This window comes from Eimeria acervulina, genomic scaffold, assembly GCF_000499425.1.
Source record: "Eimeria acervulina Houghton genomic scaffold, Eah_scaff112, whole genome shotgun sequence".
NCBI classification, from domain to species: Eukaryota; Apicomplexa; class Conoidasida; order Eucoccidiorida; family Eimeriidae; genus Eimeria; species Eimeria acervulina.
The window spans coordinates 4,232-26,731 of record NW_013550373.1 but is presented as its reverse complement, the minus strand read 5'-3'; the positions used below and the strand labels follow the sequence as shown (position 1 = coordinate 26,731).

General features: G+C 45.7%; 4 protein-coding genes across 4 annotated transcripts in view; 3 read left to right on the top strand and 1 right to left on the bottom strand.

Annotated features, from left to right (window-relative positions):
- EAH_00017500 (hypothetical protein) overlaps positions 1-2,131 on the bottom strand; it is a gene marked incomplete at both ends in the record, with an annotated part of 3,937 nt that extends 1,806 nt beyond the window's left edge. The window contains 2 exons of the mRNA XM_013397620.1: positions 1,117-1,568; positions 1,661-2,131. Of these exons, the coding sequence (XP_013253074.1) occupies positions 1,117-1,568; positions 1,661-2,131 (923 nt within the window). The remainder of the gene's footprint in view (positions 1-1,116; positions 1,569-1,660) is intronic.
- Positions 2,132-6,254: 4,123 nt separating this feature from the next.
- On the top strand, positions 6,255-9,044 carry EAH_00017490 (proliferation-associated protein 2g4, putative; the record flags this gene model as incomplete). Its single annotated transcript, XM_013397619.1, has 5 exons — positions 6,255-6,356; positions 7,066-7,192; positions 7,569-8,077; positions 8,408-8,491; positions 9,033-9,044. The coding sequence occupies 5 exons, from the start codon at positions 6,255-6,257 to the stop codon at positions 9,042-9,044; spliced, it is 834 nt and encodes a 277-aa protein (XP_013253073.1).
- Positions 9,045-12,899: 3,855 nt separating this feature from the next.
- EAH_00017480 (ATP-dependent RNA helicase, putative) lies at positions 12,900-18,740 on the top strand (the record flags this gene model as incomplete). Its single annotated transcript, XM_013397618.1, has 7 exons — positions 12,900-13,673; positions 14,022-15,085; positions 16,188-16,275; positions 16,753-17,156; positions 17,894-17,965; positions 18,285-18,420; positions 18,639-18,740. The coding sequence occupies 7 exons, from the start codon at positions 12,900-12,902 to the stop codon at positions 18,738-18,740; spliced, it is 2,640 nt and encodes an 879-aa protein (XP_013253072.1).
- A 2,228-nt stretch (positions 18,741-20,968) lies between these two features.
- The window catches only part of EAH_00017470 (hypothetical protein, conserved), a gene marked incomplete at both ends in the record, with an annotated part of 4,953 nt that continues 3,421 nt past the window's right edge, over positions 20,969-22,500 (top strand). Inside the window, one exon of the mRNA XM_013397617.1 lies at positions 20,969-22,396. Within this exon, the coding sequence (XP_013253071.1) occupies positions 20,969-22,396 (1,428 nt within the window). The remainder of the gene's footprint in view (positions 22,397-22,500) is intronic.

The following is a 22,500-nucleotide window of genomic DNA, read 5'->3' as shown; positions in this document are numbered from 1 at the left end:
TAATTATATCTGTTTTATTTATTAAATATATCTGTTTTATTTATTAAATATATCTGTTTTACTTTTTATATTGCTTATGCTTTATTTATTATATTGTTTTTCTTTTACTTATTATATTGTTTCTGTTATTAAATATATTTGTTTTATTTATAATTATTTCTTTATCTTTTAATGATCATATTATATCTGTTTCATTGATTAATTATATTTGTTTTATTTATAATTATGTCTTTATCTTTTAATTATTAATTATATCTGTTTGATTTATTAATTATATTTGTTTTATTTATTTGAGGTGTATGTACAGGAGAATGTCTTGGTTAATGAGCGGGGTCAGCTAAAGTTAGCAGACTTTGGCTTATCTGCGCATATAGGAGGCGCACACAGAAAAAGAGGGGTTTCGATTTACAGAGGCACTTGCGGTAATCAAATACTTTCTAGGGTTTAGGGTTTAGGGTTTAGGGTTTAGGGTCTAGGATCTAGGGTTTAGGGTCTAGGGTTTAAAGGCTCGAGAGTTTCGATTTACAGAGGCACTTGCGGTAATAAAACACTTTCTAGGGTCTAGGGTTTAGGGTTTAGGGTTTAGGGTTTAGGGTTTAGGGCTTAATGGCTAGAGTTTCGATTTACAGAGGCACTTGCGGTAATTCAATTTAAAGCACTTTCTAGGGTTTAGGGTTTAGGGTTTAGGGTTTAGGCAACAAGCTGTCAGTGGATGCTGCTGTTGCAGCAGCAGCGGCAGCAGCAGGCGCTGCTGCTGGCGCCTTCGTTGCTTCTGTAGGGTTGCACCTGCTGCACTGAATGCTGGTGCTGCTGTTGTTGTTGTTGCTGCTGCTGTTTCTGCTGCAGATTATTTTTCTCCTGAACAGTGTTTGGCTCGCATGCGGTGTATTGCTGCTGAGCGGCGTCGTCAGGTGCAGCAGCAGCAGCAGCAGCAGGCTCAGCAGCAGCAGGCTCCAACGGAGCAGCAGAAGCAGCAGCTGCAGCAGCTGCAGCAGCAGCAACAGCAGCTAGCAGACGCCTTACGCAATGCAAGCAGCGGCATCGGCAGCAGCTTTGATGAGAAGAGCGACATATGGATGATAGGGATCTTAGCGTTTGAACTTTACTTTAAAGCACCTCCATTTGGTTCCCAGGTAACCTGCTGCTGCTGCTGCTGCTGCTGCTGTTGCTGCTGCTGCTGCTGCTGCTGTTGTTGTTGCTGCTACTGCTGCTGTTGCTGCTGCTGCTGCTGTTGCCGATATTTGGATGATTGGAGTCTTAGCGTTTAAACTACACATTAAAACGCAGCCATGCGGCTGACAGGTCACGCTGTTGCTGCTGCTGCTGCTGCTGCTGCTGCTGTTGATATTTGAACTGCTGATACTGTTGGTGCTGCTGCTAATACTGTCGCTGCTAATACTGGTGCTGCTGCTGCTGTTTGTGGGTGTGCTGCTGGTGGTTTCGGTGGTTGTGGCGCTGCTGACGTTGATGCTGCTGCTGCTGTTGCTGCTGCTGCTGCTGCTGCTGCTGCTGCTGCTGCAGTGCATGGTGCACGAAGAAGAGGTGATGCGGAATATCACATCGAAGCACTGGAGAGACAAAATAACAAAAGAAGCAGAGACAAACAGCAGCATCAGAGAGAAGCTTCAGGCTATGTCGCCGCAGTTCGTGTACGACCCACACATTTGCTGCTGCTGTTGCTGCTGCTGCTGCTGCTGCTGATATTGCTGTTTCTGCTTTTGTTTCTGTTACTAATAGTGCCACTGCTGTTACTGCTGCTAATAGGGTTGTTGCTGTTGTTGCTGCTGCAACTAGGGTTGTTGCTGCTGTTGCTGCTGCTATTACGTTTGCTGCTGTTGCTGTTGGTGATGATATTGCTGCTGCTGCTACCACTTCTATGACTAATACTCTTTCTGCTGCCATTGCCGCTGAGTGTTGCACCAGTTTGCTGCTTTAGCATATGCTGCTGGATCAGCTGCTGCTGCTGCTGCATGTGCTGCTGCTTTAGTATGTGCTGCTGCTTTAGCATATGCTGCTGCTTTAGCATGTGCTGGTGCTTTAGGATGCGCTGCTGCTGCTGCATGTGCTGCTGCTGCTGCTGCTGCTGCTGCTGCATGTGCTGCTGCTGCTGCTGCTGCTGCTGCTGCTGCATTTCAGGGAGTTCTTGGAGTGTTGTTTGAACCGTAAAGGCAGCAAGCGTCCGACAGCTGAAGATTTGCTGCAGCATCCTTTCTTAGAAATGCACAATACGCATTTAAAATCTTCTCTTCTTTTTTTAGAGCAGCCGAGACACCAGAGAGGACATAAAGGCTTCAATCAGCCGGAGATGCCCTGGCAGACGCCCAGACATCTACCTTAAACCTCCTGCTGCAGCAGCAGCAGATTCAACTTGCTGCTGCTCCTGCTGCAGCAGATTCAACTTGCTGCTGCGCCTGCTTCAGCAGATTCAACTTGCTGCTGCGCCTGCTTCAGCAGATTCAACTTGCTGCTGCGCCTGCTTCAACAGATTCAACTTGCTGCTGCTCCTGCTGCAGCAGATTCAACTTGCTGCTGCTCCTGCTGCAGCAGATTCAACTTGCTGCTGCACCTGCTGCAACGCCTGAAACTTGCTGCTGCAGCACCTTCAACTTGCTGCAGCAGCAGCTGCAGCAACTGCTGCTCTATGCGCTGCAACTGCTCCGCTGTATGCGCTCCTGCTGCAGTAGGCGCTGCTGCTGTAGGCACTGGTGCTTTAGCATGCATTGCTGCTGCTGTAGCATGCGTTGCTGCTGCTGTATGCGTTGCTGCTGTATGCGCTGCTGCTGTAGCAGCTGTATGCGCTGCTGCTAGTGTATGTGCGGCTGCTGCTGCTGCAGCTGTTGCTGCTTCAGGTGGGGCTGCAGCGCATCCAGCACATGCTGCAGGGACCCGTGCAGCAACGGCAGTAGCAGCTACAGCAACAGCAGCAGCAGCAGCAGCACCACGAGGTGCTGCTGCTGCGAGGTTTCTCTGAGTAAACTGATGTTTATATGCGTCATATCGTCTGCTTCGTCAGCGCCAAACACTGCCCCTAGGCGTCTCTGGCTAGCTAGCTAGCTGTATATATATATATATATATGTATATATATATATATATTTATATATATTTATATAACTACCTTGCTAGCCGCTACTCCTGGATAGCTAGCTAGCCGCTTCACGTGGCTAGCTAGCTAATGAGGTGATTAGCTAGCTAGCCACCTGCTCAGCTAGCTAGCAGCCTGATAAGCTAGCTAGCGACCCCCTCAGCTTGCTAACAGCCTAATAAGCTAGCTAGCGGTCGTGAAGTAGCTAGCCACCCCTTAGCTCGATAGCTGCTCGTGTAGCAGCTGGCTAGCCACACCCCTGCGCTCGGAAGCAAGCCCTCTAGCTAGCTGGCTAGCTAGCTATCTAGCTAGCTCTCTTGCTACCTGTCTAGCTAGCTGTCTAGCTAGCTGTCTAGCTAGCTGGCTAGCTAGACAGCTAGCCAGCATCGGTATCGTGCATCAGGAACGGGAAGTATTAAAATCTGCAGCTGCTGCTGCTTTTGGTTCTGGCGCTGCAGCAGCTGCTGCTGTTGCTGCTGCTGTTGCAGCAACTGCTGGTGCTGCTGCTGCAGCATTACCTCCTGCTGCTAGCTGTTATAACGCAGCACAAGACGCTGCGGCAGTGCGTCTAACGATATACGGACAGGTGCAGCTGCTGCAGTCTGCTGCTGCTGCAGTCTGCTGCTGCTGCAGTCTGCTGCTGCAGCAGCTCGTTCGCTGCTGCAACATCAAATGGAGAGTGTGCAATTTACTTGCTGCTGGCGCTTGCGGTCCTCTTGAGAGCATTAGCAGCAGCAGCAGCAGCAGTCTGCTTGCGTTGCTGCAGCAGCGGGTTAGGGGGTAGCGCATGCATGTAGTTGCGGTGTATAGGCAGATGCCAGTTTGTAGCTACAGCAAATTTCAAGCGATTAACAGCCCCGTTTAATTTGCCTTCGAAACCGAGTAAAGCGAAGTACGCTATAAATAACACCACCATAAATAAAGACTGACCCCCCTGAGAGCAGCAGCAGCAGCAGCAGCAGCAGCAGCAGCAGTAGCAGCAGCAGCAGGAACAGAGGTAGCAGCAAGAGCAATAATGCATGCAGCAGCAGCGAACATAGCAGCAATTACATGCCAAGTTGCAGCAACAGCAACACAGGTATCAGCAACATAAACACAAGTAGCAGCAACAGCAGCACAACAAGCAGCAGCAGCAGCAGCAGCAACAGCAGCAGCAGGAGCCACAGCAAGGCATTTTAAATCCTCAGCAGCAGCAACAAACAAAGACAGCAGCAGCAACGGCAGCAATTAACCGCAGCAACCACCGCAGCATCAACGCACACACACACACAGCAGCAGCAGCAGAAGCAGCAACAAGCGCAGCAACAACAACAACAGCAGCAGCAGCAGCAGCAGCAGCAGCAGCAGCATGTGCATTACCTCATTTTCTAGTATTCTTTCTGTAATGGATCCGATTGCATTTCCTGAAAGAAACAAAAAAGTTTCGTCTTTCGGCGTTTTGCTGTCGAAAGCAGTAAAAGACAGAGGAGAAGCAAATAAACAACAACCACCAACACCCCCTAACAAACCCTTCACTCTGCTGCTGCTGCTGCTGCTGCTGTTGCTGTTGCTGTTGCTGTTATTGCTGCTGCTGCTTCTGGCGCTGCTGCTGCTGCTGCCAGTGCTGCCGCTGGAGCCACCGCTCAATCTGCTGAAGGTCCTATTGATGAAGCCCAGCTGCTGCTGCTGTTGCTGCTGTTGCTGCTGCAGCAGCAGTGGAGAAGAGAACACTCTGCTGCGCAGCACAGCAGCAGCACGGGAGGAGAAAGCGGCCATCATTGCTGCTGCTGTTGCTGCTGCTGTTGCTGCTGCTGCTGGCGCTGCGGCTGTAGTCCGTTGTAGCTGTCTGTTGTTGTTCCTGCTGTTTGCTGCTGCTGCTGGCGCTGCGGGCGTTCTTGCTGCAGCAGCTGCTGCTGCCGTTGAGGCTGCTTGTGCAGCTCCTGTTGGTGCTGCTGGTGTTCCTGCTGCTGCACTGTAAAGTTTAGAAGGAGATTAGAGGCTGAGCTGCTGCGTCTCCGCTGCTGCAGCGTTGCTGCAATATGTGTGCAAAGATGCTGCAGCAGCAGACACCGCCCTAAACCCTAAACCCTAAACCCTAAACCCTAAACCCTAATTTTGTTTCTTCCTGATCAAGCGTGAAGTAGTGGTTTGCAGTAAACCCTGAAGACCTTGGAGCATGCAGCGTAGGATACGTGTCTGCGCCAGCGGGGCTGCTGCTGCTGCTGCTGCTAGCAGCAGCAGCTGCTGCTGCTGGTGACGGGCTGCAGCAGCAGCAGCAGCAGCTGCAGCAGCAGCAGCAGCAGCAGCCACTGCGGTTAGGGCATTGGAGGACTTAGGGATTTTGTTTTTTTGGGGGGCTCATTAAATCTGAAAGATTTCGAGTGTACGTACGCCCCAGAGGAATAACTCAGCAGCAGCAGCAGCAGCAGCAGTAGCAGCAGCAGCAGCAGCAGCAGCAGCAGGCTCCCCGCACGCCTGCTCCCCACGCGGATTCTCTTAGAGAGTTGCCGCATTTTCAGGTGTCTGTACACCTGAAGATAATAATAAGAAGTATAACTACAAGTGAGAGTTTGCTGCTAGGGGGCTGCTGCTGCTTCGTGTGTCGGCTTGCTCCTGCTGCTGCTGCTGTTGCTGCAGCAGCAGCTGCAGCTACTGCAGCTGCTGCTCGTTTCGTTTTTAGCTGCAGGGCAAACGAATTCTCCACCTCTCTCTCGTTTCTGCACCTGCTCTTTATTGCCTCGTTTGCTGCTGCTGCTCCTGCTGCTGCTCCTGCTGCTGCTCCTGCTGCTGCTGTGGGGCCCGCCGGTGGAGGAGTTGAGGGGTTTAGAAATTGAGTTCTAGGGTTTAGGGTTTAGGGTTTAGGGTTTGGGGCGTCGGAGCCTCTTCTGCGCAACCTGTTCGAGTGCATGACGCAAGAACAGCAGCAGCAGCAGCAGCAACTGCCGCAGCAGCACTGCAGCAGCAGCAACTGCAGCAGCAGCAACTGCAGCAGCATTTAGCGAGGTTGTTGGTGCTGTGTTTCTTCTATTTGGCCGGAGAGCGCTCTGTTTGAGCTGTTGCAGCGATTTGGTTAGATTGCTGCTGCTGCTGCTGCTTCTGAGTTGTCTGTGTGTGTGTCTGTGTGTGTGTGTGTGTTGCTGCTGCTGCGTTTGTTTCTGCTGCTGCAGCAGCAGCACAATGAGTGAACACGAGATGACAGAGGGAGAGAAGGAGGGGCCTCAGGAGCTAAGCAGCCCCCAGGCGGTTGAGAAGCTGCGTGTTGCTGCAGAAATTGCAAATGCGGCACTGAAGCAGGTGCTGCTGCTGCTGCTGTTCCTGCTGCTGCTGCTGCTGCTGCTGCTGCTGCTGTCCCTGCTGCTGCTGCTGTTGTTGTTGTTTTGTTATTGCACTCTTTTCTTTTGTTCCTGTTGCTGCCGCCGGAGCTATACTGCCGGGCTCATTTCTGCTGCTGCTGCTGTTGCTGAGCGTATTCTCGCTGCTGCTGCTGTTGCTGCTGCTGCTGCTGTTGCTGCTGCGTGCGACTCTCTGTTTGCTTTTGTCTTTTTTGTGTTTGTTCGTGTATAATTTGTGTCTATCTATCTGCCTCCCTCTCTTTTTTATCTTTGTTTGTTTGTGTTGCTTCTGATGTCTTGTACTTCTTCTGTTTGTTTTACTCTTTTAATTTATTTATTTGTTTATCTGCTTGCGTCTATTTATTTATTTGTTTATTTGTTTTGCTTTATTTATTTGTTTTATCTCTTTGTCTGTTTTATTTATTTGTTTCATTTATCAATTTATTTTTTTTTGTCGGCATCGGCTCTCAATTACGCAAAACCCTTTTTTAGGGTTTAGGGTTTAGGGTTTGTTGTTTATTTTTTTGTGCTTTTTATTGCTTACTATTTCCGGTGTATTGCCTCTTGTTCCTCGTCATATGTTTATTCTTTATTCCTGAATGCTAAAGGCTAGGGTTTAGGGTTTAGGGTTTAGGGTTTAGGGTTTAGGGTTTAGGGTTTGTTGTATGCAGTTGTTGTGCCGCGTGGTGCCGGGTGCTGATGTTTTTGAGTTATGTTTGTTTGGCGACAATTACATCGACGGGGAGACGAAGAAAGTGTATCAAAAGAAAACTAAATCTAAAAGCAAAATAGAGAAGGGTAACGCCTGCTGCTGCTGCTGCTGCTGCTCCTGTTGCTTGTGCTGCTGTTTCTGCTGGTCTTGCTGCTGCTGCTGTTTCTGGTGTTTTGCTGCTGCTGCTTCTGGTGGTGGTGCTGCTGATGCTGCTGCTGTTGCTGTTTTTCGTGATGTTGCTGCGGCTGCTGCTGCTCTTCTTGTTTAAGTGTTTTGCTGCTTCTATTTATGCTGTTGCTGCTGCTGCTGTTTTTCGTGTTGCTGTTTCATTGCTGCTGCTGCTGCTGCCGTTGCCCGTTAGTTTGCATATCTTTTAGTAGCTGCTTTATCACCCTTCCGTTTCTGCTGCGTTTGCTGCTGCTGCTGCTTCTGCTGCTTCTGCTGCTGCTGCTGCTGCTGCAGGGATTGCTGTGCCTACGAGTATATCTGTGAACGAAGTTTTTGCTAACTGTTCTCCTTGCGAACGCGGTGCATCTTTTCTTTTAAAGAAAGGCGATGTAGTAAAGGTTGATTTAGGAGTGCATGTAGACGGGTTTGTTGCTGCTGTTGGGTATACTGTTATTTGCTGCAGCAGCAATGCTGCTGCATTCGGCAGCAACAGCAACAGCGGAGGGGGACCCGCTGCAGCAGCAGCAGCAGCCGAAGCAGCAGCAGCAGCAACAGCAACAACAACAGAAATCTTAGCAGCCCTGCCGCCTCCAAGTGAAGAGTATCTGCAGCAGCAGCAGCAGCTGCAGGACGCTGGGAAGGAGGCTCTTGCTGCAGTAGACGGTGCTGCTGCTCTCGTAACGAAGGCTTGCTGGCTAGCAGCAGAAGCAGCAATCCGCAAAATAGAAATCGGCAGCAATGCAAGCGAAGTAACGAAAGCTGTTGATGCTGTTGCTGAAGACTTGGGAGTCAAACCTATGCAGGTACGCATCCTGCTGCTGCTGCTGCTGCTGCTGTTTGCTGTTGCTGCTGCTGCCGTTTGCTGCTGCCGTTTGCTGCTGCTGTTTGCTGCTGCTGTTTGCTGCTTCTGCTTCTTGCTGCTGTTGTTTGGTGCTGTTGCTGCTGCTTGTTGCTGTTGCGGTTTGCTGCTGCTGGTTGTGTTTGCTGCTGCTGCTGCTGCTGTCGTTGGTTAATCTGCTGCTGCACCTTCTTGGCTGCTTTTCGTCTTGAGCCTTTGCTGCGCTGATTGTTTGCTGCTGCTGTTACTGTTGCTGCTGCTGCTGCTGCTGCTGGTGCTGCTGCTGCTGCTGCAGGGGGTGTTGTGCTACCAGATGAAGCAGCACGTGATAGAGGGCAGCCGCTGCTTCCCTCTTGTTGCTGCAGCAGGCGAGGAGAAGGTTAGCCTAATAATAAATAATAAATAATAATAATAATAATAATAATTTTAATATTCATTTTATTCTTTGTTTGCTGCTGAGTGCATTCGTTTGTTTGTTTATTTGGCTGTCTCTCTTCTTCATTTTTATTATTTTGCTGCTGCTTGTGCTGCGCTTCCTCTTCTGTCTCCTTTGTCTTCATTTTAATAATTTGTTTATTATTATTATTTACTATTATTGCTATTATTATTATTAATTATTATTATTATGTTATTTATTGTGTTTATTTTTGTTTTATTTTTAAGTTTTTATTTCTTTTGTTTGTCTTGTCTTTATATTTTATTAGTTTTAGTGCCTCTCACTTTGCTGCTGCTGCTGCTGCTGCATTTGATGCTGTTGCTGCATTTGATGCTGTTGCTGTTGCTGCACTTGACGCTGTTGCTGCTGCTGCACTTGATGCTGTTGCTGCTGCTGCGTTTGCTGCTGCTGTTGCTGCTGCAGCAGGAAGACTTTACGTTTGAAGCAAACGAGCTGTATTCTCTTGATATTGTTTTGTCTGCAGGTTCGTCCTTAGATTATTTAATTTATTTTTATTTTATTTATTCTATTTATTTTATTTATATTTTATTTATTTGATGTATTAATTAGTTGCTGCTGCTTATTTATTTTATCTTTAATGTATTTGTTCTTGTTTTTGTTTATAGTTTATACTACATATTAATATATTAATATATAGAACAGCATTTATATTATATATATATATATATATATTATATAAACCCTAGAGAGAGCAAGAAGGATATCATATATAGAATATAATAAATAATATAAACATACCCTAAAGAAAACAAGATTATTATAAATAAAATAAAATAAAATTAATGAGTAATAAACAAATACAAAAAAATAAAATAAACAAATCCCTGTAGAAAAATAAACATCTCTCTCTATTCTTTTTTCTTGCTTTTTTTTGCTTCTTATATTATTTATGCTAATTAATTAATTAATTAAATTAATTAAATTAATTAATTTATTTATTTGTTATTTATTTATTTATTTATTTATTTAGGAGAAGGCCGACCTCGAGAGACACCGCAACGCCCGACAATTTACAGAAGAGCTGTTGAAAGAAAATATATTTTGAAGAGTCAGCTCGCGAGAGCATTTATGAATGAAGTAGAGAACAGTAAGCAGACATATTTATTATTATTTATTATTATTTATTATTATTTATTATTATTATATTATTATTTATTAAGCAAAAATAATAATAATATATTTGTTATTTATTCAGCAAAAGTAGTAATGCGTTTATGACTTATTAAGCAAAAATAATAATATAATATGTTTATTCTTTTTAAATATATAATATGTTTATTAAGCAAAGAAATAATTTATTTATTATTTATTCTTTTCTCGTTGTCTCTCTTCGTTTGTCTGTCTCTGCTTCTGCTTTATGAATGAAGCCGTATCTTATCTCCTCGGCATCTTTGTTCTTCACTCTATCTATATATCTATAAATATATATAAATATATATATATACATATATATATATATATATTTCTTTATTTTATCTATCTGTATATCTGTATATCTTAAAATATGCACCCGTATATATATATATGTATATCTTTCTCTTTATATATATATATATATACACATATATATATCTTTATCTATATATCTTTATATATATACATATATATATATATATATATATGTATATATATAAACTCAAACGACTTTGATGTAGATGAATATAATACTATAAACTAAACAAAATAAATAAAATAGAATAAATAAAATAAAATAAAATAAATTTAATTAATATAATTTGTTTGTTCAGACTTTCCTACGCTGCCTTTCTCTTTGCGACAATTAAGAGATGAGCGTACATCTAAAGTCGGGGTTGCAGAAGCAATGCGACATGATTTACTGATCCCTTATCAACAATTAGAGGGTAAATATTAATTTAGATTTAAATTTATATTTATATTTATAGTATTTATATTTATTATATTCGTGCGCTTACGCTGTCTTTAATGATGTCTCTGTCTTTTATTTATTTATTTATTTATTTACTTATTTATTTATTTATTTATTTATTTATTTATATTTATTTATTTATTTATATTTATTTATTTTTTATATTTATTTTTTTTGCTATTTTCTTCCTTCTTTAGTTTTGCCTCTGTCTTGTATTTATTATATTTCTTTGTTTTCTTTTTATTATTTTCTAGTTGTATTTGTTTGTGCTTATTTTATTGTTTATCTTTTTATCTATCTTTGTGTGTTCACCACTGCTGTGCATATGTTTTTAATTTATTTTATTAATTTATATTTTGTTTTGTTTTTATGTCGATGTTTGTTAATTAATAATAATAATAGTAATATATTTACATAAGTAAATTTAATATTATTATTAGTATTATTATATATATTAATGATATTATTATATATTAATAATAATAATATTATTATTTTTATTTTTTTTATTTTTTTCAGAGCGCAGTGCTGGGTTGACTGCGAGGTTTCGCTGTACTGTACACCTCACACCTGCAGGCATCAAAAAGGTTCATTAGGGTTTAGGGTTTAGGGTTTAGGGTTTAGGGTTTAGGGTTTAGGGTTTAGGGTTTAGGGTTCGCGGATTAGAGCTTTTCGTGTAGGTTTCAGGCATTACAATTATTTAAGTGCGGTTTAGGGTTTAGTCATTATTTCTTAGCTTTTAGGGTTTGAAATTTAGGGTTTAGGGTTTAGGGTTTAGGGTTTAGGGTTTGTGGTTTGTTGCGGTTACAGGTGACAGGCATCCCGTTTGTGCAGGAGAGGCTGCTGAAGGCTCCTGATGTTTCTCGTGAAGACTTAAAAGCTCTTTTGTCGCAGTCTTTGAACCCAAAGAAAAACAAAAAGAAAAAGAATAATACAGAGCAGCAGCAAGATGCCTAAGGCTGACGTATGTATGCATGCATGCAACCCCCACAGCAACACCTTCAGCAGCAGCAGCAGTACAAGTAGCAGCAGCCGCAGCTGCTGCTGCTGCTGCTGCTGCAGTAGTAGTAGTAGCAGCAGTAGTAGTCGTAGGGATACAGCGCTGCTGCTGCTGCTGAAGGCACTGGCGCTGCTGCTGTTTGATGCATGCAGCAACAGCAGCAGCAGCAGCAGCAACAGCAGAAGTCTGCTGCTGCTGATTGGGGGGTGGCTAGGGCCTCAGCAGAGGGAATCCCTTCGCGCACATTTGCTGCTGCTGCTGCAGCTGTTGTTGCTGCTGCTGCTGAGTTCGTTCCTCTGCTGCAGCAGCAGCAACAGCAGCAGCAGAGGAGTTACTTTATTTCTGAAGCAGCAGACACAGGACCTGTGCATGCAGCTGCAGCATCTGCTTGTAGTGCTGAAGAATTAATAAATAAATAAAAAGTTATATGCAAGAATAGACAAACAAATGAGGTGTATAGACAGCGCGAGAAGAAGAGGGTTTTATAGACAATATATGTAAAAGTAAATAATGATAGAAAGGCAGCAAACATATATATATATACAATATATATATATATATATATATTATATATAATATTATATATATATATATATGCGTCTAGGGTTTCTTCGTTGCATTGTTTATTCTGTACAAATAAGTAGAAACAGATAATAAGCGCATTTTATTTTTATTTATCTTATCTGTAAAGATATAAATAAATAAATAATAATACAGATCTAAGCTTTACTTCTTTATCTTTATATATATAAATTAAGATTAATCCTTATATTTATTTGTTTATATATATATACTATTAATAATAAGGGTCTAACCCTTATATATATATTTAATATAAATGTAAATATATATATATATATATATATATATGTATATATATGATATACATGTATGTACACACTTTATAGAAGGGGTTGATGCTGTTTATATTTTTGTTTTCTTTATTTCATTGATTTTGTTAATTAAATTAAATTAATTAAATTAAATAATTTAATTTAATTAATTTAATTTAATTAATTTAATTTAACATTTAATTGTTAGTTTTTCTCTGCTGTACAGCCAGCTGTTGGGGCTGCGGCTGAGAGATTGAAGTAGCAGCAGTTTATAATATAATTTAATTATTTTTAAACTATTAATAAATTATTTAAATTAAATTTATATATTTTTAATTTGTTTTAAAGACATTTAAAGAGCAGCAGCAGCAGAAGTATTGGGGGGCAGCAGCAGCAATGTCTGCAGCAGCAGCAGAGTGCTGCAGCAGATATTGCTGCTCTTCTTCTTCTTGGGGGGCAGCAGCAGCAATGTCTGCAGCAGCAGCAGAGTGCTGCAGCAGATATTGCTGCTCTTCTTCTTCTTTTCTTCGTAGGTTTTTGCTGCTAATTCAAATAAACACAAACCCTAAACCCTCAATATAAACCATTAATATGTTTTAAGTGCTGCTAATGACAGCAGCAGCACAGAGACTTCTCCTTAGGGGGCCCCTCCCTCATCTCTGCAGCAGCAGCAGCAGCAGCAGCAGCTGCAGCAGCAGCAGCAGCGTTCCTCTACAGACACAAATAAAAGTCAGTCATCAACATGCGGGGCTGCTGCGCTGCTGCTGCAGCTACCTGCATAGGCATCTGCTGCAGCAGCAACTGCAGCAAAGGCAGCATCTTCTGCAGCAGCAACAGCATCTGCTACAACAGCAACTGTTTCAGCAGCAATTGCTGCAGCAGCAACTGCTGCAACAGCAGCTGCTGCAGCCGAGTCTCTGCTGCACAACTCGCCGGACGACAGCAATACCTACGCCTGCTGCCTGTAGCAGCAGAAGAAGAAACATTTGCAGCAGCAGCAGCAGCGACAGCACAGTCGCGAGCTGCACCTCCAGCAGCAGCAGCAGCAGCAGCAGCAGCAACGGGTGCAGCGAAGCAGCCAGCAGTGATGCAAGCAGCAGCAGCAAGAGCAGCAGCATCCACGCCAGGAGGCGAAAGCTGCGACGTTCGGTTGCCTCTACGTCAGCCTCGAGCAGCAGCAGCAGCAGCAGCAGCAGCAGCACGAAGAGCAGCAAGAGGAGCAAGAGAAGCAGCAGAAATGCAGACATTGATATATGGAGGTCAGCAGCAGCTGCTTCTTTTTCTTCAATGAAGCTTCCTGCTGCTTTGCTGCAGGGAGTGCAGCGGCTGGGTCTGCTGCAGCCAACAGCAATTCAAGCAGCAGCAACGCCTTTAATAAAAGAAGTACGCAGCAGACCTGCTGTCTCCTCCCCCTGCTGCTGCTGCTTGCACAACTCTCCCGTGCTGCAGTAGCAATTACTGCTCCTGTTGATGCTGCTGCTGCTGCTGTTGATGCTGCTGCTGCTGCTGTTGATGTTGTTGTTGCTGCTTGATGCCGCTGCTGCGGTTGATGTTGGTGGTAATAATACTGCTGCTTTTGCTGCTGCTATTGCTGCTGCTGCTATTGGTGCTGCTGCTATTGCTGCTGCTATTGCTGCTGCTGCTATTGCTGCTGCTGCTATTGCTGGTGCTACTGCTGCTGCTGCTATTGCTGCTGCTGCTATTGCTATTGCTGCTGCTGCTGTGTTGCAGGGTAGAAGCGTGCTGCTGCTGTCTGGATCTGGCAGCGGCAAAACAATCGCCTATATTCTCCCGCTGCTTGCGCGTCTCTGTGCAGCAGCAGCAGCAGCAGCTCCAGCAGCAGCAGCAGCAGCAGCAGCAGCAGGGCGACCAGCTAAGCCTCACTGCCCCCGTTTGCTGATTGTTGTTCCGACGAGAGAATTGGCGCAGCAAATTGTCTGCAGCACAATTCGGCCTCTTGCTGCTAATGTTGCTGCTGCTGCTGCTGTCACTGACATCAGCAGGAGCAGCAGCAGCAGCAGGAAAGGCGCTGCTGCTGCTGGGTACGGTCAGCCACTGTCTGCATGCGTGCTGGCAGGAGGCAGCAGCAGCTATGCAGCAGAAGCAGCAGCACTTCGTTTAGGTGTTGATGTTGCTGTGGGGACCCCAGCACGTTTGCTGCTGCACCTGAAGAAGCAGAATCTGCTGCTGCAGCAGCTGCAGCAACTCGTTGTTGATGAAGCAGACACCCTCTGTGATTCCTTCTATGCTAACGAGCTTCGCTTTATTCTCAGCCTTGTTCTCCAGCAACGAGGATTCAACAGCAGCAGCAGCAGCAGCAGCAGCACCGGCAGCAGCAGCAGCACCGGCAGCAGCGGCAGCAGCAGCAGCAGCAGCAAAGGGGTGCAGCTTGTCTTTGTGGGGGCTGCGCATTCAGGGGCCCTCGCGGCTTTCTTACGTTCTTTTAAACCTGATGGAAGCGAAACACAATTTCTTCTTAAGGGCAGCAGCAGCAGCAGCAGCAGCAGCAGCAGCAGCAGCAGCTGGGACGACAGCCCCCGTATCCTTTCCGAAGTTTCGAACGAGAGCAGCAGCAGCAGCAGCAGCAGCAGCAGCAGCAGCAGCACGAAGGGTTTACTGGATGTGTTGCAGTTGGTGTCAGGCAAGGATCTGCATGCGCTTCCTGCTGCAGTGCAGCAGCAGTTTGCTGTTATTGATTCTTCTCGCGGGTTGCAGCAGATTGCTGATTGCTTGGGGAAGCCGTCTCATCTGATGCAGCAAGCAATTGTCTTTTGTAATACACTCAGCGCATGCAGGTAGGCTTTGCTGCTGCTGCTGCAGAGGTTGCTGCTGCTGATCCTGCTGCTGGTCCTGCTGCTGCTGATCCTGGTGCTGCTGATCCTGCTGCTGCTGATACTACTGTTGCTGCTGCTGATGCTGCTGCTGCTGCTGATCCTGCTGCTGCTGATACTGCAGTTGCTGCTGCTGCTGCTGATCCTGCTGCTGTTGCTGTTGCGTGTTGAAGAGTATTTGGTTTAAATTGAGGTGTATGTGCAGCTGTTGAAACAAAAAGAAATAAATATATTTAATTTTTATTTTTATTTATTTATTTATTTATTTATTCTGTCTTTCTCTCTTTTCGCTGCTTTTTGCTTTTGCTGCCTCATTTGTTTTTCTCTGTCTTTGTTTGTTTTGCTTTAATATTTTATATTTATATTTATATTTATATTTATATTTATATTTATATTTATATTTATATTTATATTTATTTATAATTGTTTTTATTTTTATTTTTATTTATTTTTTGTGTTTGGCTTTCATCTTTGTTTTGCTGCAATTCGCTTGATAGTTTATTTAAACCTTTTAAAATATTTAAACACAAATACTCTAAACCCTAAACCCTAAACCCTAAACCCTAGGGTTTTAAACGCCTGTTAAATATTATATACATATATGTATATGTATTATTTTCTGTTATTCAATATAATATATATATATATATCTAAATAGATATATATACACATTGCTAGATAGATATATATCTGCATATATATATGTTTGTTTATCTGTCTATATATATATATATATATATAATAAATTAAAACAAAAGATTAAAATATTTATTTGTATTTGCAGGGCTGTGGATTTTTATTTACGCGAAAATTTATTTTTGTGTTCAATCTGTCACGGACAGATGCCGAGCAAGAAAAGGCTGAAGGAGTAAGCAATTAAATAGCAGTTGTTTAATCTTTAAATATATTTATCGTTTAAATAACTTCATTATTTAATAACTAAATATACAAATGTATACATATAATGGGTTTAGGGGTTAGGGCTTAGGGTTTTGAGGGTTTAGGGTTTAGGGTTTAGGGTTTAGTGTTCAGCGTTTAGGGTTTAGGGTTTGGGGTGTCTGTTCAGGTTTAAGCAGTTTGTGGAGGGGAAGACGCGCGTGTTGGTGACCACCGACGTTTGCTCGCGGGGCCTCAACCTCCCCAATGTTCAACACGTCAGCTGCTGCTGCTGCTGCTGCTGCTGCTGCTGCTGCTGCTGTTGCTGGTGCTGTTGCTGCTGCTAGTGCAGTTGTTGCTGCTGGTGCTGCAGTTGCTGCTGTTGGTGCAGTTGCTGCTGCTGCTGCTGTTGCTGATGCTGCTGCTGCAGTAGCTGCAGTAGCTGCAGTTGCTGCTGCTGGTGCAGTTGCTGCTGGTGCTGCTGCAGTTGCTGCTGCTGCTGCTGCTGGTGCAGTTGCTGCTGGTGCTGCTGCAGTTGCTGCTGTTGCTGCTGCTGCTGCATTTGTTGTTGCTGCTGCTGTCTGCTGATCTGTATGCATCTGACGGCAGTCTTGTTTTCAAGTGGATGCTGCTTGCATGTTATGCCTTTGCTGCTGCTGCTGCTGCTACTCTACTTGCTGCTGCTGCTTTTACTGCTGCTGCTTTTGCTGCTGTTCCTTTTGCTGCTGCTGCTGCTGCTGCTGCTGCTGCTGCAGGTGGTGATGTTTGGAATGCCGCAGCACTTCATCGATTATTTACACCGCGTCGGCCGCCTCAGCCACACGAAGAGCAGCGGCCAAATAACAGCACTTTATAAGAAGAAAGATAAACATTTGCTGCAGCAAATATTACAAGCAACTGCTGCTGCTGCTGCTCCTTCTCCTCCTCCTGCTCGTGCTGCTGCTGCTGCTCGTGCGGATGCTGCTGCTGCACCTGGGGCTACCGCTGCTGCTGCGCCAGGAATCGCACACCCGCTGCAGCTGCAGCAGCAGGGGATGCAGCAGCTGCAGCAGCAGCAGCAGCAGCAGCAGCCAGCACTTGCATCTGTTCAGTTTCTCAGCAGCAGAACGAAGAAGATCATTAAGCTGCAGCGAAGGTGGCAGGAGCTTCTCGCTATGAAGTCAGTTGCTGCTGTTGCTGCTGCTGTTGTTGCTGCTGCTGTTGCTGCTACCGCTGTTGCTGCTGCTGTTAGTGCACCTGCTGCTGCAGCTGCTGTTTCGTTTCGTCTTGTCGTTGATGTTGCTGCTCCCGCTTCGGCTTCTGCTGTTGTTAGTCCTGCCGCTGCAGCAGCAGCAGGAGTAACAGCAGCACATTTTGCTGCTGCTGTTGCTGCTGCTGCTGCTGCTGCTGCTGAGACTTGCTCTCTCTGTGCGTCTGTCTGCACTGGTGGACACGGTTCTGCTGCCAGCGCTCTTAATACTGTTGCTGTTGCTGTTGCTGTTGCTGCTGCTGCTGTGGCTTTAATGCTTCTGCTGCCCTTGCTGCGGCTGTTGTTGCTGCTGCTGCTGCTGTTGCTGCTGCTGCTGCTGCTGCAGGAACAGGAAGAGGAAAATAGGCGGGCGAAAGGCAGCGGGTTTATCTCCGCGTCGGGGCCTCGCCAGCCCTTCGAATAAACACTACTTAAAAAAGCTGCATTTCAAGTATGCTGCTGCAGCAGCAACAGCAGCAGCAGCAGGAACAACAACAACAGCAGCAGCAGCAGCAGCAGAAGGAAAAGTAGAAACAGCGGCAGCAGTAGCAATAGCAGCAGCATCAACATCAGCAGGACCTTGATAAACAGTGCAGCAGTGCCACGCCTATGCATCTGCTGCTGCTGCTGTTGCTGATGTTGCTTCCTGCTGCTGCTGCTGCGATCAGGATGAAGGCAGAGAAGAAGTTGGCGGAGCTGCAGAAAAGAGGCATCATCAGGAAGTCCCACAAACTACCCAGGTACTTGCTGCTGCTGCTGCTGCTTCTGCTGCTGCTGCTGCTGCTGCTGCTGCCTCTGGTTTCTTCCCTTTACTGCAGGCCGGGGCTCCTGCTGCTGCTGCTGCTGCTGCTGCTGCAACTTCTGTTGCTGCTGCTGGATTGGCGCTCTTGCAGATGCATCTGCTGCATCCACTTTTTATTGCTGCTCTTGCTGCTTTTGCTGTTGCTGCTGCTATTGCTGCTGCTGCTATTGCTGCTGCTGCTATTGCTGCTGCTGCTATTGCTGCTGCTGCTGCTGCTTCTGCTGCTGCTGCTGCTGCTTCTGCTGCTGCTGCTGCAGGCGTCCTGACAGCGTGGTAGAGCGGAGCGACGCGCAGCAAATTCCGAAGCTGCAGCGATCAGCAGATGGCAGCCTCCAAGTGATTGCATGCAGACGCAGCAGCAGCAAACAATTAAAGCTGAAGATGCAGAAAGAGGTGCTGCTGCTGTTGCTGTTGCTGCTTGCTGCTCTTGCTGCTGCTGCTGTTTGTGCTTGCTGCTCTTGCTGCTGCTGCTGTTGTTGCTATTGCTGCTGCAGTTGGTGCTGTTGCTGGTGTTGTTGGTTGCAACTGCTGCTGTTGCTGCTGCTGCTGCTGCTGCTGCTGCTGCTGCTGTTAGTGGCATTAGTTATTGTTGGGGTGTCTGCGCACCTCAGGCTGGCTGCTACGAGTCTGCAGACGAGACATTTGCTGTTTCTTCAAAGTGCTATAATAATAGCTTTAAACAAAAACAAAACAAAACCCCTCTCTTTTATTAATTGCTGCACTGCTGCAGCTTCCTTACAGACATCAAACGCTGCTCCTTGCTGCTGCTGCTGCTATAAATATATATATATATATAGTATAGATAAAGATATAGAAACAGATAAATAAATAAATGCATACATAAATAAATCCAGCGAATGTTTGTCCCGTCTGCATTTAATTAATTTTAAATTAAATTATTTCTTTAAAATATTTAAAGAGATCGTCGGCTGTCTCTCAAACAAACTGCAAAAATATCCATCAAACAATCTATTTAATCTGCCTCCTCAAACAATCAACTCAGTGGCTAGCTGTAGCTAGCTGTAGCTAGCTGAATGCCGAGCTATGGCTAGCTGTGACTCTCTATAGCTAGACATATAGCTAGCTATGGCTAGCTATGGCTAGCTATAGCTAGATGAGACTATCTATAGCTAGCTATAGCTAGCTATATGGCCAGCTATAGCTAGCTGTGTGGCTAGCTATATAGCTAGCTGTGTGGCTAGCTATATAGCTAGCTATATAGCTATATGGCTAGCTATAGCTAGCTATGTGCAGACGACTGGCTGAGGGATGTGTGGGGTGGGGACAAACGCAGGCTGAAGAAAATTTTAAATTTTAATTTGTTTATTTAAACCCTAAACCCTCATTATTATTATTATTATTTAAACCCTAAACCCTTATTATTATTATTAGTAGTATTAAAACCTAAACCCTTATTATTATTTATTATTATTATTATTATTATTCTTCATTGTTATTATTTAAACCCTAAACCCTCATTATGTAAACCCTACACTTTTATTCTATAAACCCCAAACCCTCATTATTATTACTATTTAAACACTAAACCCTTATTACTATTCTTATTTAAACCCTAAACATTATTATTAACCCTAAACCCTTATTATTATTTAAACCGTAAACCCTCACGCTTATTATTATCTAAACCCTAAAGCCTAAAGTCTAACTAAAGCCCTACGCTCTAGCTTGAACTCTAAACCCTTATTTAAACCCTAAACCCTAAACCACTATTTAAGAGTCATCAACGCTAAACCCTTATATAAACCCTAAACCCTAATATAAACCCTAAACCCTTATATAAAGCCTAAACCCTTATATAAAGCCTAAACCCTTATATAAAGCCTAAACCCTTATGTAAACCCCAAACCCTTATTTAAACCCTAAACCCTTTGACGCTTATTTATATTCTAAACCCTTAATTAAATCCTAAACCTTTACATAAACCCTAAACCCTTATTTAAACCCTAAACCCTTATCTAGACCCTAAACCCTAATTTGAACCCAAAATACTAAACCCTGATGTCTAAACCCTAAACCCTGATATATAAACCCTAAACCCTAATATATATAAACCCTAAACTTTAATATCTAAACCCTAAACCCTGATATATATCTAAACCCTAAACCCTTGTCTGTTTAGGGCTGAGGTCCCCCTAAGGCAAACGAATTAGTTAAAGTAAATAAAAATAAATAAATAAATAAATATAAATAAATAAATAAATAAATATAAATAAATAAATAAATATAAATTAATAAATATATAGTATACGACAAAAGACACGGGGCAGCAAAATATAAGGCCCGCCGACAAGCCCTCGAATTTGCTGCTGCTGCTGCTGCTGCTGCTGCTGCTGCTGCTGCTATTACTTCTGCTGTTGCTGCTGCCTCTATAACTGCTTCTTTCTTTGGATTAACACGCAGAAGCAAAGAGAATTAAGGAGAGCGATTGCTGCAGACAGCAGCAACAGCAGCAGCAGCAGCAATCTCAGCAGCAGCCTGATCGTAGAAGCTACACTGGCAGCAGCAGCAGGAGCAGCAGCAATTGCAGCAGCATCAGTAACAGCAGCAGCAGCGGAATCCAATTGAAACCACCGCAAACAACAGCAGCAACAACAGCAGCAGAAGCTACTGCAGCAGCAACGACACACTCTGTGCTGCAGGCGGGGGGCCCCCCTGCTGGAGGAGAACGACATGGCTGCAGCTGCTGCTGCTGCTGCTGCTGCTGCTGCTGTTCTTTTAGCTGCTGCTGCTGTAGCTGCAGATGTTGCACAAGGGGCATGCGAGCTCCTCCAGCGTATACGGGCGGTAGCAGCAAGCTAACAATGGAGGCATACACATCAGCAGCAGCAGCAGCAACGGCAGCAGCAGCAGTAGGAGCAGCAGCAGCAACAGCAGCGAGTTAGCAGCAGTGGCAGCAGAGACTGCGCACCTGCTGCGGAGCATGATCTGCCCCAGCTGCAGCCGCAGCAGCAGCAGCCGCAGCAGCAGCAGCTACAACAGCAGCAGCGGCACTGTCGGTCTTGCGCTGCGCAGAGTTGCAGTGCTGCTGCTGCTGCTGTTGCTGCTGCCTTTGCTGCTGTGGAGGACAGAAGCTGGCGCCGTATGCTGCAGCAGCTCAACCAGCAGCAGCAGCAGCAGCAACAGCAGCAGGGGGGTTGTGGGGTCCTGCTGCTGCTTCATTTCAGCAGCCAGGCAGCAGAAGGGGGCCCCTCCATGTTTTACTTTCGGTACCGCTTTGCTGCAGCACCAGGCAGCCTGCAGCAGCAGCAGCAGAGGCAGCAGCAGCAGCAGCAGAGGCAGCAGCAGCAGCAGCAGAAAGATCAGCAGCAGCAGCAGCAAAGATGCGCATTGCCTGCGTGCGGTAGGCGCGGGCGTCCTTACTGCTGCGGCAGACCATGCTGCAGCAAACAGCAGAAGGCAACATCAGCAGCAGCAGCAACAGCAGCAGCAGCAACAGCAACAGCAGCTGCTGCAGCAGAAGCAATGGCGGCTGCAGCAGCAGCAGCGTGAGGAGGAGAAACAGCAAAAACGAAGATCCGGGAGAGGAGCCCAGAGGAGAGCTGCTGCTGCTGCTGCTGCTGTACCGACATCGGCAGCAGCAGCAGCAGCAGCAGAAGCAGAAGCAAGAGAAGAAGCAGAGCGCGATGCTGCATTTGTGGCTGCCGCTGAGGAAGCAATAGAGACAGCTCAAACACCTACGGAGCTGCTGATGCTGCTGCTGCTGTCGAGCGACCTTGCTGCTGCTCCTGTTGCAGCAAGGAGCAGCAAGCTGTTGCGCATGGGTTCGCAGCAGCAGCAACAGCAGCAGCAGCAGCAGATAGAGCAGCAGCTGCTGCTGCAGCAGCACCAGCAGCAGCAGCAGAAGCTTGCAAATGCTTTGGCTGCAGGGGACACTGCTGCACTGCAGCAGCAGCAGCAGCAGCCTTCGCTTCCCTTATATCTCCTTGCACGCTGCATGCAGCGCCTTGCGCGGCTGCTGCAGCAGCAGCCGCAGCAGCTGCAGCAGGAAGCAGCAGCAGCCACGTACCGCAGCAGCAGCAGCAGCAAAGAGCACCGAAGGAGGCTGACGAGGTGTCTAACGATGCTGCTGCAGGAGATCTCCCTGCATGCTGCTCAGCTGCTGTCTGAACCGCAGCAGGAGCAGCAGCAGCAGCAGCAGCAACATCAGCAGCAACAGCAGCAGCACGAACGTCTCTCTTTGCTGCTGTCCATCACACGCTCCCTCTATGACTCGGGGTTGGCAGGGCCACCAAGTATGCAGCAGCAGCAGCAGCAGCAGCAGTTGCTGCTGCTGCTTCCACATGCTGTGCTGCAGCAGCTGAAGCCGCTGCTAGCAACCACTGAGCTGCTGCTGCGCCGCGCGGTTTCTGTACACCTGAAAGAGATGCAGCCGCAGCAGCTAAGCGAAGTGCTGCTGCTGTTTGAGTCTCTCCGCAGCAAACAGCAGCAGCATTTCAGGCAGCTGCTGCAGCG